Genomic DNA, 19,038 nt, shown 5'->3' with positions numbered 1-19,038 from the left:
TGGTTTGGGAGGGAGAGTTGAGGTGGGGGGGTTACGCGGGAGGATCTTTCCATGGAAAAACTTCTCGTGGGGGAAGATACTTTAGTCTCTTCCCCCTGAATTATTTTCTCCCCCCTGAAGTATTTATCCCCCTCTGAAGTATTTTTAGTAATTTCAACTATTTATTCTACGGCCTTTGTGATTCAAGGGTTATTCTTAAGGAATTGGGACAGAATGTAAGCGTCGAGGTATCGACGAGGGGTGAACTCCCTCATATACGCAATAAAAATATACGAATATAGAAGTTCGTTACGTAAGTTAATTCGTAAATTACGTATATTTTTTACTAATGAAAATGTTCGTAAAACAATTAAAAGTTCTAGCTTCCTTTTTAAGTAATCAAAAAATTAGAGGGCAGCTAGGCTTCCTCCCTCTCTCCTTTTTTCTCAAAATCTTACGATTAAAACTTTGAGAAAGCCATTTAGCCAAAAAGAAAATTAATATGCAAATTTTGTTTTAATTATTTATGTGCGGAGAGCCAAGATCAAAACATGCATGAATTAAAAAACGTCCAGAAACTAAATAAAAAAAACAAGTTTTTTAAATGAAAGCAAGGAGCGACATTACAACTTAGAACGAACAGAAATTACTCCGTATATGAAAAGGGCTTTTCTTCCTCAACGCCCCGCTCTTTACGCTAATTTTTTTTCCTTTTTAAAAAAGTAGAGCTAAGAGAAAGAGTCAAACTTTAGCTTACAGAGGGAGGCGTTGAGGAAGAAAAGCCCCTTTCATATACGGAGTAATTTCTATTCGTTTTAAGTTGTAATGTCGCTCCTTACTTTCATTTGAAAAAACTTGTGTTTTTTATTTAATAGTAAAAAAAGATCCTAAACACATTTTTCAGTATTTCCGCTCTCTTTTGAAATGTACAGTGTGCTATACACCCCCTTTTGGATTGTTGTGAACGAAATGGCCAAAGCATAATCAATGCCTAAAGTTACACAAGTTTACACTTGCAAAAGCCGAGCTTAGCTAAGTCTTGTCCCCGCCTCCACTGTAAGTGAAAATGAAGCCTAATGCCTAAGGGAAATACCCCTTCGTTCCCCTCCTCAGAATAAAAATCATGTTTCACACCAGCTTTGTGTGTGTGTGTTTTTTTTTGTATGTGGATTCAATTTTATCCGAATTGTTTTTTTAGCTTTTGAATTTGTTGAAGTTAATTGGGTCTAAGCAGTAAAATTTAATTAATTATTTGTTGGTAGACTCGGTATTTCTAGTTTTAAAGTACACTCATGGTCATTTTACTAACGAATATTTTTGTTGATTTAAAAAAGTTTTTGTTCAGTTTTTCTTTTGTTTGATTTTATTCATCTTTTATTTTTGGTATTTTATTCGTGGTCCATCGATTTTTTTATCTATTTATTTAATCTATGCTAATTTATTATTTATGACGTTGAGGAATATATATGGCCTGAGCATTGAAAAGACTGCCATCTGTTTTGTGTACCTTAAAACAGTCTTAAAATAAAATTATGGATTATTTATAACTTGTGGCTTGGCTATGGAGACTTTCCAGTTATTACAGAATTTTCTGAAACAGTTGTAGAGGCGTAACCTTGTTCATAGCCACTCTTTCCCGACTTTTATTGGACTTAATCATAACAGAACCGTCCCCTCATGAGGTCCCTCCGTTTGGCTATCTAATTCCTCGGCTAAATTATTCACAATCACATGTCCACTATTTAAGGTTTGCATCACTTGTAGTTTCACACTTTCATTCAGCATGGAATCAGCAACTGAAAAAAAAAAGAATTAGTTAACTTTGTGGACATATTCTCACACTTTATTAAAGTGGAATTATGAAAACAGAAGGAATTCTAAAAAAAAAGGGCAGAATATGAACTTTATTGAATTAGATAAAAAAAAAACAAGTTTTCTGACCTGAAAGTAGGGAACAACATTGAACTTAAAGTGAAAGGAAATTATTCCGCGTCTGAGGGGGACTACCCTTTCAACAACCCTCGCTCTTTGCGCTAAAGCTTGATTCTTTGTCATAATTTTATAGAAAGACTGCTCATTTTATGAGCTGCTCATCTTATAGAAAGACTGATAATTTTATTAGAAAGACTGCTCAAGCACAAGGATTATTGAATTTGTATGAGAAGTATTCTTAAAGAACTTTAAGACTTTAGTTTAAAGAGCGAGGAGTGAGGATGGTGCAGTCCCATCGTATATGGGATAGATTTTGTTTGTTTTAAGTTTTAATGTTGCTTCTTACTTACAGTTGAAAAAACTTCTTTTTTTAATTCATTTCTAGACCATCTAATATATTAACAATCTTGTTTTAATAAAATATGTGTGACTCATTTTGAAGCTAAATACATTAACTCCAAATTCAAAATTTTGAGATTTCATTGTTTTTAAGATCATGCCAGAAAATCTTCTCCCCCCAGTATACTATTTCTCCTGGAAAAATACACCCAGGAACTTTCATCTCCATGGAAAATCCCTCCTCCCTGCAAAAAAATTATTCCGAAAAAGTTTGGTTTATTTCCTAATAGCAAATACTATATGTGAGCAATATGGGCAAACTGTGTAGCTTATAACCAAATCTCCAGGGACTTTCGAGGGTCATTTCGCTACCAAAAACGTTGTTATTGGACCTTTCAAATATGCTTGGTTAAATAGTAATCTTATAATTTTTTTTTGGGGAATAATGGAGATAGAAGGGGGGCTAGGTGCCTCCGAATCATTTTGGTCACTTGAAAAAGCCCTAGAACTTTTTATTTCCGTTCATAAAAATACAGAGTTCCATATTGTTGTAGATAGGAGCTTGAAACATCTATACTAGAGTTCTCGGATATGCTTAATTTAATGGTGCAAATTTCATTAAGATTGCTTGACTTTTTGGGGATTTTTCAACCCTCTTTCGGAAATTAGGCAAATTTTTGATGTATCTATTGTTATAAAAAATTCAATTTTTCTTAGTTTCGCTTACTATTGGGCGGAGTTGCAGTTCAATGATTGGTTAAGTAAAAACTTAGACAAATATGTATATCTTAAAAACTACTAATTACATTTTTAAAGAAGAAGACTTCTATATTCAGCTATGGAGTTTTTGATAATAGCAGCGGGCAGGAGCGAGCCCAACGATAAATTTGGAGGGATATAGATATTTTGACTGAGGAATAGAAGTACTGGTTGAAAAGGAAAAATGAAATTTTTGGAATTGAATCTACATTCTTTATTGAGACAGCACTTTAACTATGTCATTACAAAATAATATCATCTGTTGCCATCTGTTGTGGGATAGTTTCACCAAAACGTCTTCTACATTGACTGAAACATGCCTGTTTATGGATAATAAGGCAAACCCATTAAGCCGTTCCTGACCTGAGGCACTCCTCGTATAAGATTTTACTTTTCTCAGGGTAGTAAAAGAACGTATTTTTAATTTCCATTTCAAAATGATTGACGACTAATTAACAAACAGGGGCGTAGACTTCTATATAAACATGAAAAAGCACGCGCATGATTTAAATTAAATTCAAGAATTTTAGGAGTTTAAGATGGTAACGGCACGTGGCTTACTTGGCAGCCGCCTGGCATTGCTCCCAACTGCATTTTCACAAAATACAAATTCTCGTGTGAAGTTCATCACACAGTACCTACTCGTTGTGACTATATTGCTGTACATCAATGGGAATAACATCCATAATGAATTTGGTTAGCTTTTAAGACAGTTACAGGATACATTTCCCAAATTTCGGAGGGGGAGGGGTGTATCCATGTTATTCCCCCCTACCTGGGTTCGCCCCTGGCTGTGAGCATCAAATTTTAAGAAAAGAAACCTGGGCGCGAATCAGAAACCTACAACCTAAAAATGTAATAGATATTTTTTTTTGCAATCTAACCTATTGTTGATTCTTAAATTCTTACGGGCAAAAGCGTCATCGAGTTCAACGCGGCAACATTGACTAAAATGAAGTACTGCCGGAAAAATTAACGACTCAAATTTCTCAAATTAACGACTGTTTATAGGAAATTACATATGTATCGTGGAAGTTACTTTACTCTTTTCCATTACGTAATTAAGAATAGCCAATAGGAAATGACTTCTTTTTTTTACTTTAGTGCTGATAAATGATAATTGTCTTGTTCCTGTTCCTACATGGAAAGAAGTATCCTCTTAAACAAAATATGACATAGTTCCCCTGTTTGTTTTACTGATTGAAACCCATAGTCAAATTTACTATGTTTGTTTGTTTACAATTCGAGTTTTGTCCATCACAACTATATTTCAAAAGTTCTTGCTGTACTTTGTATCTTATGCCACTAGTTGGAAAATAAATAACAATAAAAGGAGTATTAGCCTAAAAAAGTGAATAAAACAATACATTCTTGTACTTCTTAATTGTTTACACTAAAATAAATTATTATAGATAAAAAATATAAAAAATTACCAATAAATAAAATAAATAATATAAAATAAGATATATAAATAAATATCAAATAAATAAACATATAAAAACAAAAAGTTATTTTAATATTGTATTTCTGGAGTTTGTTCTTACCTTCTGCTTCAATAGATTTGTGACTTGATAGTAGTGCCGGCCCTGAAAGAATGACGGAGTTTTAAAATTAATTGGTGGATTATTAAAAGATTCCCAAAATTGTTTACCCCTCAGTAGGGCATTAGATAGGTTTCTTTGGAACAACTTTATTTGGTACTGCGTACGCGCATCCATCTATAATCTTCTCCTTAAAGGAATTATTTACCAAACCCATCTGGATATTTACCAAAGTCTCTATCAGTATATGTAAGTTCTTTTTGGTATTTCACTACGAAAAAAAAAAGAAAGTGATAAGATTGAACAGTTTCCGAAGAGACTACTACAAATCATCTACGGAGATTCCCACTTGCCTTACTCTTTTGGTGGAAAAGCATTTGAAGTTGACCCCCTTTTTGTCCGTCGTGACAAACTTTGCCTGAAATTTGGCTGAACCCTCCTCCTCAACCCAAGATTTTTTCTCTTAGATCCTAACTCCTTAGGGAAGCGACTGTAAAAGTTCCAAAACTGACACCGGTTTACTCCAGGTCGCGGCGTTATTCTCAAAGCATTTTGGAAAGTTTTGTTAGTGTTTTTTTACAATTCGTAGCTTATGCATTTTGACAAATGCGCTCTAACTTTTGCGCTCGTTGACAAATTTTTTTTTTGTGATGAATTTTAAATATTGAAGTATTTTCTATTTTATAACTTATTGACAGACAAAAATATATCATGCTTAGTATATGCCTATGAGAGTGTATCTTACAATAAATAATTTGACTCGTTAACCGAAAAGTTCAACATTACATACAACCTAGCAATGGAACTGGCTAAGCGACTGGTGCTAGACCCCCCCCAAAAATATGCCTCCAAAAAATGTTGTATAGCCTACATTGAAGAATTAAATATTTCCGTAGCCCCTCCCGTCTTTAAAATAAACTTGGCCCCTGAAACTAACACTTTTGTTACATCAATATATTTAATCTTTTCTTCATCTGTGTACTACAATTTCCTCAATAGCTTTGGTGTACACAAACTAGTTTCTATCATAGCCCCTTGATTAGGGTCATCTAGCAATTTCTTAGAAAAATAATTGTTTTTGATGACTTTCAAATTTGGCAAGTTTTTCAGAACTCTTTTAAAAAACAAATGAAACTTTATGATAACAAGATCAAAGGACATCTTTATTTACGTCATTTTTAGAAAGTTCTATTTTCCCAATGATAAGATAAAATCAAATCATGTATACTTAACAAATAAGTTATGTAGTTTTTGTTCAAGTTATATGTATTTACAAAGCAACATAATAAAGGTGTGTGGTGTGAACTGAAATATGTTCAACAAACAGTGGATAATTTCAATAATTCTGATTGCATATATACAACAAAGCTTGTGCTCACTTGCGTTATTTTGCTATTGGGGATCCTGGGCCACATATAGAGCCAGCCTAGGAGCCTTTGGTGTTGACCAAATAGACCCGACATTGTGCACCCATTATGTATATGCTTTTACAGGGTTGACTGATGGTGTTAATGTGATGGCTTCTGTTGATCCCTACTTGGATATGAATGATTGTGAAGGTGGTGGACCCACTTCGAGGGATAGTTTTAGAAGATTTACTAGACTGAGAGAAGTTAACCCAGAAGCAAAGTTTCTGCTTGCAGTCGGTGGTTGGAATGTTGGGTCAGTTCAATTTTCTAATTTAAGTCTAACAAATGAAGGAAGACAGCATTTTATCGTCAGTGTCATAGATTATGTCATAAGATTTGATTTTGACGGTATTGATGTTGATTGGGAGTACCCTGGGCATAGAGAAGGTAGCAGGCCTGAAGATAGAGATAATTATGTGCTGCTTATAAAAGAGCTAAAAGAGGCACTCTCAAGTGTAGTGCGAGCACCGGGTCGAAGTGAGCTCCTGGTAACTGCTGCCATACCCGCTGCGGAAATGCTGCTTGACATTGGATATGATTTACCTGAACTTGTCAATTATATTGATTATTTTAATGTAATGACCTATGACTATCATACCATCGCTGACGGTATGTATACTTATCATCATTCTGCACTCAACCCCATGCCAAGTGATACTGGCGATGATGCCAAAAAGAATTGGGCATACACCTTTCAATACCTTTCGTCTAAAAATTTACCTTTATCGAAGTTTACCTTGGGTATTAGTACATACGGACATACATATACATTGGCAGATCCTCTGAATTATGGACTTAAAGCAGAAATAACGAAGCTATACCCACCTGGACCGTATACACAATCAGCAGGTTTTATGAGCTACCCCGAGATATGTCGTAAAATCAGTGAGGGTGCTGAAGTAATATTTGATTGGGATGCAATGGCGCCTTATGCACATCTGAATGACTTCTGGGGTTGTTATGACGACGCTGATAGTGCCACAGAGAAAGCATATTTTGCTGGCATGAACCAGTTAGGTGGAATTATGATTTGGGCGATGGAAGCTGATGATTTTCGTGGAGAATGTGGTAAAGGAATCTTTCCAATTATCAACGCAGTTAAAAATATTTTCGAAATACTTGGGTGAATTAAACTTTATATAAGCCTTGCTGCAATAAAATTATATTATTAAACTAAATTGCTTTTTCTTTATTTTTGGTAATTTTACTTTATTTTTCAGTTATTCAACTTGTTTTTAAAAATAGATTTACAAAATAGGCTTCAGTTATACAGTATTGACCTTGCAGGCAAACTTCCTTTATTCACAAGCGTCGGATAGTATTGCTGATTGCTGAACTATTGCTGAACAATATACAAGCATATAGAGAAATATGAAAAATTGCTTCGTTTTAACTCATTATTGTGGGCTGCCCATGAACTTACCAAAAAAAAAAAATTGTTCTAAGAATGTGCTAGGAACAAGGTGTTCTCAAAACTAGTTATAAGCAAAGACACACACACGCACATGCAAACGCACGGTCGACACACTGTTGAAACTCTCCAGTGAATGTCTGAAATTCCATACTCTTTTGTTTGGATTCAATTAGCTTTGCGAGTCAGCTTTTTCAGTCTTATGCAAGCTATGATGGTAACAGTTAAAGTTAGGTTAGATTGTGTAAGTTTAGATTACGTTATATTAGGTTAGATTAAGTTAAATTTGGCAATGAGTTTTAAAGGCTAAGCTAACCCAACCTAACCAAACCTAATCTAACCTAACCTAATATTGTCATCATCAAATATTGCATTAAATTGAAAAAATTGACTGGCTACGCTGACTATGTCCAAGGAGAAAAAAAAGATTTCGGACTTTTTGAAGAAAAAGGAGTCTAAATCACATGAACCTATTGATTGGCTAGAACTCTGCACGGCGATCCACACATGCTGACCCAAGTTTCTAATATCAATACGGAAGCTAAACCTTGAACTTCTTATTTTCCAGTTGCTTTCACAATTAAGTAGTCCAAACAATTCATATCTATGTTGCCTGTGAACAGGTTTACTTGTTCCTTGTGAAAGGAGCGACGTTGTGACAAGCTCACAGATGTAACTCACATCAAAAGTCAAGATACTGTCATAATTGTTTTCTTAAGCTTTAAATTTATCCATTCACTGATTCAGAATTAAGATAGCGCTTAGGCTTTCTCTTAGAAAATGTCAAAATTTTCCAAAAATTCGGAAAAATATCTTTTCTTGAACCCTTTTTAGCGATGTTTTAACGTGTCTTTCCATCTAAAAGAATACAAAGCAAATTCCCGAGAAATTTTCTATGGATTTTTGGGTACCCGCATGACTGACTGTATTTAAAACGGTAAGATGTACTATAAATATGGTTCAGTCCCTATCTTTAGGGCTATAGCGAGAGAAAAGTTGAGATGGCTAAGACATGTTCTGCGGTTGAAGGATTACAGATTGCGAAAGATCATCCTTGTTGGCAAACCATCTAGGGCCAAACAGAAAGCAAGTCGTCACCGAAGGGGGGGGAGGATGCGGTGAGGAAACATTGAAGAGAAGTTGGGACTTCTTGGGAGGGTAAAAACGGAAGGCTCTGAATAGATATGGCTGGAGAAGCTGTACGTAACTGTGTTGGCCTCAGGTAAACTGGTGCATCAGTGAGTTGGTAGCAGTAGTAATAGATGGCTAAAGACAGCATAATTGTCGTCTTACGTTGAAACGCTAAAACTGTTGGTCTGAAGAAAAATAGTGTACCGAAACTTGCATAGAAAACATAAACTTTAAGTCTTAAAGTCACTCTCACCCTACATCAGTCACTTCAAAGTCCGGTAGGAGCCTTTAGATCATGACTATTTTTGCTCTGTTCTTCTTCTTCAGCATGATAGTATATTTTTGCCACTGATTATAGACAATTAGGATCGTAGTTACGATCATAATAATAATGTTACGATGAAATACTAAGAAAGGTCTCAAAATTTAGGGATGTGTGAATTGCCCTGACCCTCCTCCAACTCAGTGTACGTGTCTGTGGACAATGTAGTATTTCCCTATGATAGAGTACCATCCTGTACAAAAGAATTTTTCGAAATAGCTTAGAATCTAACCCCTGCATAATTGTTCAACACGAGTGCTGTGCGATGAACTAATGTACTTTTTTTTTTAAATTTTCGGTCTTGGGTGTTTTCAAAGATCATTTTCAAGTTACTCCATATTCCAATCCAGCACAAAAGATGAGAATATTTTAATGTTTCTACTATATGCAGAAGTTATGTATACGGACCGATTTCAATTTAGATTCACTCGTCTGAAGAAAGCATTCAAAATTATTGAAAACACTTTCTTTAATCTAGGGGCTGTTCCCTCCTCAACGCCCCACTCTTTACGCTAAAGTTTTTTCTGTTTTAAAAAGTAGAGTTGAGAGAAAGAGTCAAACTTTGGCGTAAAGAGTGGGGCGTTGAGGGGGAACAGCTTCTTTCATATACGGAGTAATATCTGTTAGTTTTAAGTTTTAATGTCGCTCCTTACTTTCAGTTAAAAAACTTGTTTTTTTTTATTTAATCTTCAATTCAGAATGAATACTGAAATAAAAGAAATCAGATAGCTCTTCAGGAGATTGGGGATTTTTTTTTAGAAGGCGTATTCCTCGGTTTAATATATTTGAAAGAGCCGTTTACAAAATGGAAAAGGTTACAGAGAAAACTATTTTGAAAAGATAAGAAACTTTCTCTGGAAGGGGATCTGAACGATGAAAACAAGATGTCTAGGTCCAATTAAAGCTTACCGAATGTTGAGTCTAAGCAGCCCACGGCCTTCCAAATGTGAAAACGTCTATATTCATTTCCATTATTCTGGGAAAATCGTCTACGAAGTTTATCAAGTTTTGCGGCACTTTTCCAACCCATTGCGCCACACTAGGCACATGATTGAAGTGGAAAGTAGTTAGGATTGGTTTTAAACAGTATTCTTTCAATTATGTAATTAAAATACGTGCCGAAGTTTGCTGGTGCAGTTAAATGTTGATTTTTCAACTTTGGCGAATGGGCAAATTGCTGCAGATACGTGGTTTTTCCAGAAAAATCTACAGGAGATTTTATTAGGAAATTCTTGCATACATCATTCCATTCGCCTCTTTCAGCTAAATTTAGTGGTATATCTAACTCGGAAAGTGACTTTTCATGTATATACACGTTTTTACCTTTGGGCTACCGTCCAACTTTGCACCTTATCAGAGTGAGGGGGAGGCTGAAGTAGAAATAACTGAGCGTAAGCTAAACCTAGAGAAGAATTCCAACACAATCTTCAATATGGACAAAGCCTCAAATTTCCCCTGACTTTCGAGTATCAAAATTTAGAAGCGAATGTACCAGCTGTTACATATAGGCTTCTATTCCCTAGAATTCTGTGGAAAGGCTACGGATTTATAACTTTTTAGAAACAAAACAAATTATAGATGTACTGATGTAGCACTAACAAAGGAATGAAAAAATAACGTCTCGTAAAATTTAAACCATGTGGTAATGAAGGTGGCGTACCTGTTCATTCTCCCGAGACGTACATGTACTTTTACTATCATTGTTAGAACATATCAATTAATTTTGAAAGTAATCTGTTTAAGCTGAGCAATTAGACTGGGAAAGGACCCACTAAAACTTTTTAGTGTTACATATCACTTCTGCGTTTATTTTATACTTAAGGAATAATGTTATATAGTTATTATTATATAAAAAAGTTCCATTTTATTATTATTATTTTAGGCATTATTTTGTTTATGGTTAGGCTTGTCAGGTGGACTCTATTTATGGGGTTTTGGTGAAATTTTTGTCATTTTTTCATGAATTTCACTGGGTACTTTTGATTTGAGTTTCAGATCAACAAGACAAAAAAAAATGGTACCACAAGGATCAAAATCTTACGCAAAATATTTTCTTAGGTTGATATCACAAGCAGTCATAGACATGTAATTTTTAAGACTTTAAAGCTTGATGGAAACTACTGTTTATATAACTTTCAAGGACAGAATTAAATAATCAAAATTGATGTTAATAGAAATGGGTAATGTTAAAGTGAAATGGTAATTATTATTAAAGAGAAATGGTTTTTGTAGGTGTTATGCTAAAAGTACTAACTTTCTTTCTCCAAATCTTAAACATCTCCCTGTCCCTCTTTCTTCATTCCAAAATTTTGTCCCCATTTTGAATGCTTTTATTATCTGCTGGGTTTTTGAAAGTAGGGTTCAACTGCTATACAATTGGTGGAAGAGCATCATTGTACTATCACCCTGCAGACAGCGTAACTTTCTCCCTCAGACATGCTTTTTTTACTCCAGCCTCTAATAGCCTTCCTGTCATCAGCCCTCATCTATTTTGTAGCTACATATGGACAATCTCCTTTCTTATGGACACATTACTACTAGACCTAAGCTCAATCATGAGGAAGTCAATCTCAACCTATAGATATTTTCTTTTCACACATACCTTTCTCAGTCAGGCCTGTTTTGCGATGGAACTATGAGAACTTCAAACAAATACAAGAGGATAAACAACTTACCGTGGCTAGCTTGTGCTACAGCAGCTGCTATTGCAGCTGCAGGTGGGCGCTTGTAGGTAGCTGCATTGAGAGTCAATTTACGTACGTTTTTATCTGGATGCAGTACGATAATATACACTTTGGGTGAATAAAGACACACCAAAGCCACTGTGGCACTTAGACTTATGGCGATGCATAGAGTTGTTATTTGAATCTGAAAAAAAAACAAGCTATTCAATGTATACATCTCCGAATTAAGATTTTTAACAGATTATTATCAAAACAATGGATTTTGCGGATTCGAATTCACTGAAAGTCAGTGTTACTCGAAATGAATCAGGTTTATAAATTTGATTGAAGGGTAAGTAGCAAAAAAGAGGTCGCTCTTTACTTAATTAAGCAGTTCGTGGTAACGAATTGTAAGTAAGGAGAGATGCGGCTCAATAGTAACTGAAATTCTAAGAAAATGACTCTTGATAAAAATAGATACGATTCAATAGACTCAATTCAAAAGAATCGAATTTTGATGCTTATCCAGAAGATGTAAAATTCCTCAAATTTTATGGTATCTATCAAAAGGCACGATGCTGAGAAAATTTGTCCTATTTTTGAAAAAGTGGGGATACACCCCCCAAAACATCCGGTGATTCTAATGAAAATTACTGCATCAGATTCAGCATACCAGAGAACCCTAATGTAGAGGTTTCAAACTCCGACGTACAAAAATGTAGAATTTTGCATTTTTTGCCACAAGAAAGATTACAGATACGTGTTTAATTGTTTGTTTTTTCCCCAGGGGGGCGATCGTATCCAATCAGTGATCGTAGAAGATCGGGCGAGGGCTCATTTGATGGGAAATAAAAAGTTCTAGTGCCCTTTTTAAGTGACCAAAAATATTTGAGGGTAACTAGGCCTCCTCCTACACTCATTTCCCCCAAAAGTCACCCAATCAAAATTTTGAGATAGCCATTTTGATCTGCATAGCCGAAAAATCCAATAACTATGTATTTGAGGATGACTCAACCCCCCACAGTCCCCGGGGAAAGGGCTGCAAGTTATAAACTTTGCCCATTGTTTACATATAATATTAGTCATTGAGAAGCATAAAGACGTTTTCAGGGAGAATTTTTATGGTAGGGGAAGGTCTGAGGGGTGGGAGGGGGTTACGTGGGAGTATCTTTCCACGAAGGAATTTTTCATGAGGGAAGGGAGTTTTCCATGATGGTTGAGGCGGATTTGCCCTATCCATCCCAACTCTTCTGTTATTATAGCCCCTGAAAGTAGGATTGAACCAGAATTTCCGTGCAGACTACTGTTTGAAATATGGTTAGTCCGACGGCTACCCAAAACAAGCCGTAGGCAATTTCTCTCGAACATATCTAGCAAATCCTTATCCACTTTTCGAATCACTCTTGCTTTACAATCACATTTGACCACTGTCATCACTGTAGCTTCCAATATTCTAACTTGGTTTGCAGACTTATATTCCTATTCCTTCAAAATTTTTTCAACTGTGGAACACTTTCCCGTGGCTTGACTCTTCTACTTTTAACGTATTCACTGCTCCCACCGTCTTTATTAGTAATTAAATAAAAAAAACTAGTTTTTTTTTTAAATGAAAGTAAGGAGCGACATTAAAACTTAAAACGAACAGAAATTACTCCGTATATGAAATGGGTTTTCCCCTCCGCAATCCCTCGCTCTTTACGCTAAAGTTTGACTCTTTGCCACAATTATACTTTTTAAAACAGTAAAAACTTTAGCGTAAAGAGCAAGGGATTGGAGGGGACAACCCATTTCATATACGGAGTAATTTCTGTTCGTTTTAAGTTTTAATGTCGCTCCTTACTTTCAGTAAAAAAAACTAGTTTTTTTATTTAATTTCTGACGTTTTTGAATTAATGCATGTTTGATTTGGCTCTCCGCACATAAATTATTAAAATAAAATTTGCATATTAATTCTTTTTTTGGCTAAATGGCTTTCTCTTAGCTTTGATCACGATTTCGAGAAATAAGGGAGGGAAGGAGGCCTAGTTGCGCTCCAATTTTTTGGTTACTTAAAAAAGGCAACTAGAACTTTTAATTTTTAACGAACGTTTCTATTAGTAAAAATTATACGTAACTTAAGAATTAACTCACGTAACAAACTTTTATATTCTTATATTTTTATTATGTATATGAGGGGGTTCCCCTCGTTAATACCTCGCTCTTTAAATATTAAATTTTGTCCCAATTCTTTAAGAATAACCCCTGAATCAGAAAGGCCGTAGAATAAATAGTTTAAATTACTAAAAATACTTTAGCATAAAGAGTGAGGTATTTATCTTCTCCTAAATACCTCGCTTTTTTATGCTAAAGTATTTTTAGAACCCCTCATATGCGTAGTAATCTCTGTTCGTTTTAAGTTTTAATGCTACTCCTTACTTTCAATTAAACAAACTTTTTCATGTTTATTTTTTCATTGTTTTTTTATAGTAATGCTAGAAAATCCCGCGCCCTTTTCATTGAATTTATCTTCCCCCATGACATACTCCTCCAAGGAAAGATCCTCCCACATAGCCCCCTCCCCTCAACCCCACCCCAAACCAAAAAAATCCCCCTGAAAATGTCTGTACGCTTCCCAGTAACCATTACTGTATATAAAGACTGGTCAAAGTTTGTAACTTGCAGCCTCTCCCCCAGGGACTGTGGGGGAGTAAGTCATCCCCAAAGACATAGTTGTTATGGTTTTCGGCTATGCGGAACAAAATGGCTATTTCAAAATTTTGATCCGTTGACTTTGGGAATAAAATGAGCTTGGGAGGGGGCCTAGGTGCCCTCCAATTTTTTGGTCACTTAAAAAGGGCACTAGAACTTTTCATTTCCGTTAGAACGAGCCCTGTTGTGACATTCTAGAATCACTTGATCGATACGATGACCCCTGGGAAAAAGAAAAAAATAAAAAACAAATAAACACGCATCCGTGATTTGTCTTCTGGCAAAAATGCGAAATTCCACATTTTTGTAGGTAGAGCTTGAAACTTCTACAATAAAGTTCTCCGATACGCTGAATGCGATGGTGTGATTTTCGTTAAGATTCTATGACTTTTAGGATGTTTCCCCCTATTTTCTGAAATGAGGCAAATTTCTCAGGCTCGTAACTTTTGATCACAAAGACTAAATTTGATGAAACTTATATATTTAAAATCAGCGTAAAAATCCGATTCTTTTATGTATCTTTGCATCAAAATTCCGTGTTTTATCGTTTCGTTTACTATTGAGCCGGGTCGCTCCTTACTACTGTTCGTTACCACGAACTGTTTGATACTGGCAAAGTAAGTGAAGCTGTCCGCCTGATCAATCCTTTCGCTACCCAGCGTCACCTTTTTATTTTCACTTATTCCTAGCCTTAGAAACTTAGTCTTCTTAAAATTACTTTTCTAGCCTATTCTAGCACCCTGAACTCGTAAAACTACTAAATATTCATTCATTTTGCTCACATTTTTATCGATACTTAAATCCTCAGCGTAATATAAGTCCAGGAAAGTTTTTCCGCCTCATTTGATTCTGTGACCTCCCATTGCTTTTTCTGTGCTCCTTAAGACAAAGTCCATTAAAATATCCCATATAAAGGGGGATAGAACACATTTCTGCTTAACTCCTGATTTAATACGAAACCGGTAGCGAAGCTCATATCCTACCTTAATTGCAGCAGTTCTATTCTCCTAGATAAGACATATTTTCCACATTTCTCCTACATATCTCCTACATCTCCTACATATTCTCCTCATTCACTTTAATGTATTTGTGTGGTGTACTATACAAGAATAAAACCTTTGCTAAAGCTCTTTTATTATCAGAATCGAATGCTTGTTCATTATCTATAAGACTGAAGACAAAAGGTTTTTGATAACTCAGGCACTTGTTAATTATTAACCTAAAATGAAAATTTGTTCGACACATCCTCTACCCTTTCTAAAACCGCACTATTCTACTCTTAGAACTGTGTCTACAGCATCTCTCAATATAAAAATAAACTATTTTAATTAGTATTATAATTAGTAATTTAGGAATTAGTATTTAGTAAAAATAATTATTAAAAGTAAAATTAATTTGCTACTTAAACAGACCAGGTTAGTGTCTCGATAATTACCACACTCTTATCACCATTCTTATACAGCGGTTTAATCGGGGTTTTCTAAAATCGCTTGGTACTTCCCCCTTTTCAAAAATCATTTTCATAACCTTCTGTAACCTATTTCTGATCACAGAGTAACCATATTTGGAAGGTCATTTACCGCACCATCAGCACCATTCTCATCCTATTGAAATGGAAAGGTTACACTTTGGCACAAAAGGGTGAAAATCGGCACTATGTTGCGGCACATCTCTTTAGTTACTTGCGAAGAACCTTAACAGTTGAAATTTCAGAGGGAATAATCCCTCTTCTAATACTCTGCGACCGTTGGTTTGCTATCATCTTCTGTAGTAACAAAATATACATTTATCGAAAGATTCTAAATAAAACATTTCCTCTTCTCATAAGTATAGGCATGGAACCTCTGGTCAAAGGCACACTGATATGTTGTATTTGGTTGAGTAGCTTATCAGGATTGAATGCTAGTTTTGTGATGTCTCCCTCTTTTTGAGATTCATGCAAATTTTCTCTTGCCAAATACCTTGTTGGGTTATTTTAGAATTAATAAATTGAGCATAATTGCTAATTTCAGTGCTAATGAAAATTGTATAAATGACCGGTAGATGCTGTAGATGGTATGCTACTACGTGAAAAGACTACAGGTTACCGATAGGGGAGGGGGAGGATACAACCGGTGGTAATATTTTAGGTCATGAGCAAACCTTTTAAAGCTAGTATTTTTAAAGTTTTTATATTGGCAAAAATAACTTTTCGTCCATCCAAAGCTGTTTTTCATTCCTCAACTTGAATACTTCAACGTTTTAACAATAAAAAATTCATTTAAATTAAAAGTGTAGTTAAAACAAATCACTTATATTGCTTATTGAGTAATGTGTTTTTTTTTCAGTATTAGAGGGGTGGAGTGAAGTGAAATAAAATTTTGTGAGTGCTTTTATAATGAGGCAAAAAAAGAAAAAAAAAGTGTAATTCTGATGCTAAAGTTTATCAAGAAATAAGCTTTATTGTCTCCGGAAAAATACAGTTATCTCATGATCTGAGGTGTGCAGTCAGCTTGCCAATGACTGAAGTTATTAACGCCTCATTGGCGATTAGCGCCAGAACTTCTGTAGTTATTATTAGTCCACATTTTAATCCAAAAACGTAACAAATGAAATTGAACTCATGTAGTATGTTAAAATAACTGTTATTAATATATAAAAACTTTTTTCTTTATGTTTAAATAGCTATTGGCACAATGTAAATAATAAAGTTTGGGAAATATCAGAAAAGTAATCATCACAGGCATACCTAAATTGAGAAAGAAGGGTAGTAAAACTAAATTAAGTTCTTTGATCCCTTGAGGGGGACTCTTGATGAGGACACTTCGAATTTGAAGTTGATGCAGTTCTTGTTTCTAGTTCTTATTTTTAGAGAAAAAAGGGTAGTGGAACTAAATTAAGTTCTTTCATCCCCTGAGGAAGACTCTTGATTAAGACACTTCGGATTTGAAGCTGAAGAAGTTCCTGTTTTTATTTCTTGATCTCAGAGAAAAAAGAGTAGTGAAACTGAATTATTTTGTTTAATCCCTTGAGGAGGAATCTTTATGAGGACAGTTTGTATTTTAAGCTGAAGAAATTCTTGTTTTTAGTTCTTATTCTTAGGAAAAAAGGGCAGTGAAAATAAATTAAGTTATTTGATCCAGTCTCTTGATGACGACTCTTCGGATTTGAAGCTGGAGCAGTTCTTATTTTTAGTTTTTGTTTTTAGAGAAAAAGGCTAGTGAAACTAAATTAAGTTCTTTGATCCCTTGAGTAGGACTCTTGATGAGGACACATCGGATTTGAAGCTGGAGCAGTTCCTTTTTTTAGAGAAAAAGGGTAGTGAAACTAAGTTAAATTCTTTCATCCCTTGAGGAGGACTCTTGATTAAGACACTTAGGATTTGAAGCTGAAGAAGTTCCTGTTTTCATTTCTTGATCTTAGAGAAAAACGGGTAGTGAAACTGAATTATTTTATTTAATCCCTTGAGGAGGAATCTTTATTAGGACAGTTTGTATTTTAAGCTGAAGAAATTCTTGTTTTTAGTTCTTGTTTTTAGGAAAAGAAGGGCAGTGAAAATAAATTAAGTTATTTGGTCTAGTCTCTTGATGAGGACTCTCCGGATTTGAAGCTGGAGCAGTTCTTATTTTTAGCTTTTGTTTTTAGGGAAAAAGGGTAGTGAAACTAAATTAATTTCTTTGATCCCTTGAGGAGGACTCTTGATGAGGACACATCGGATTTGAAGCTGGAGCAGTTCTTGTTTTTAGTTCTTCTTTTTAGAGAAAAAGGGTAGTGAAACTAAATTAAGTTCTTTGATCCATTGAGGAGGACTCTTGATGAGGACACATCGGATTTGAAGCTGGAGCAGCTCTTGTTTTTAGTGCTCACGAAACTTTAAGATACCTAAAATAACGGATATTCTTTGCTGATTTCAGTGCTCAGGCATATTATGCAGACGTAATATAGGTGGTATAGATGAATTTCTACTACAGTAAAGATTGAAGTATACCGGGGGGGGATACTTGTGTTTTCTTCAGTGGTAAGATAAATTAATCAAGCAATGCCAGTATGATAGTAACTACGGGTATGCTGAGTTCTTGCGGGACCGTTACTTGCTAAAACTGTTTCGCTAGGACAACAAAAGTCCCTTATATGTATGGAAAAAACTGTAGAAAAAAAATTTGTTGAAGTACCAGCTCCTTAACCCCCGAAGAGCAGATAATAAAAATTCATACAAGCTTAATATTTATTTTATCTAAAAAAGTATTCATGGTTTCTCATATCTTCGTATCAAGCAAAAATGATTTATCTCCCTTTTTGAATATGGAAGAAGCTGCGAGATAAGTTATTTCCGCTTGACAGCCCTCCGTGTTCATCCGAAATATATTGTTTCCAGTTTTTAACGCAGGACTTGTTGGCGAGTAAAACACTGTCAAAAAGTGGAAATCCCAAAATTAACCAAATACATGGTTTCCGCTTGATATAAATGGATGGAGATCATATCATCTATTTGATTGGTTCATTTTCCTACCAAAAATTGAAGGACTTCAAGTACTAAAATCAGCGAGCTATTACTGCGACTTGGATGATTTTGGATCCCCTAATTAGTAGGCTGCTGCCCTGATCTTATATCCAGCATAACACCGTCCCGGGTCCACATATCTGATTTGAGTAAGAACCGGACCGGGGACCTTTTTACAAAGAGAGAGTATGCTTAAAAGCCCCTTAAGCGGAAATTGCGCACAAAATTAGGGGACCGCTCCATTGTGTTTTAAAAAGGCCATTAGCACTGAAAAATAATCATTAATTGTACAGTTAGTCTAGTGTTACTTCACAGCAGACATAAAAAAAATCTTAGCTAATGAATCTTTCAAACAAAATGCCCTTGAGGCTAGAAATAGACAAG

At 35.1% G+C, this 19,038-nt stretch overlaps 2 protein-coding genes across 2 annotated transcripts in view; one reads left to right on the top strand and one right to left on the bottom strand.

Moving 5' to 3' along the window:
* Positions 1-804: 804 nt before the first annotated feature.
* The window catches only part of LOC136026542 (metabotropic glutamate receptor-like), a 344,543-nt gene continuing 326,309 nt past the window's right edge, over positions 805-19,038 (bottom strand). The window contains exons 14-16 of the mRNA XM_065703226.1: positions 11,499-11,691; positions 4,554-4,595; positions 805-1,775 (exon numbers count right to left, since the gene is read on the bottom strand). Of these exons, the coding sequence (XP_065559298.1) occupies positions 1,636-1,775; positions 4,554-4,595; positions 11,499-11,691 (375 nt within the window). The 3' untranslated portion in view covers positions 805-1,635. The remainder of the gene's footprint in view (positions 1,776-4,553; positions 4,596-11,498; positions 11,692-19,038) is intronic.
* LOC136026543 (acidic mammalian chitinase-like) lies at positions 5,791-7,137 on the top strand. Its single transcript, XM_065703227.1, has one exon. It carries the CDS (start codon positions 5,863-5,865, stop codon positions 7,084-7,086), a length of 1,224 nt encoding a protein of 407 aa, XP_065559299.1. The 5' UTR covers positions 5,791-5,862; the 3' UTR covers positions 7,087-7,137.

The sequence above is a fragment of the Artemia franciscana genome, chromosome 4 (assembly GCF_032884065.1).
Source record: "Artemia franciscana chromosome 4, ASM3288406v1, whole genome shotgun sequence".
NCBI lineage: Eukaryota > Metazoa > Arthropoda > Branchiopoda > Anostraca > Artemiidae > Artemia > Artemia franciscana.
The sequence above is the reverse complement of the archived record's forward strand: the minus strand, read 5'-3'. Positions and strand labels throughout refer to the sequence as shown.

Bases quoted from the DNA above. Each gene is read 5' to 3' on its own strand.
- LOC136026543 (XM_065703227.1), top strand. From the start codon at position 5,863: ATGTTCAACAAACAGTGGATAATTTCAATAATTCTGATTGCATATATA.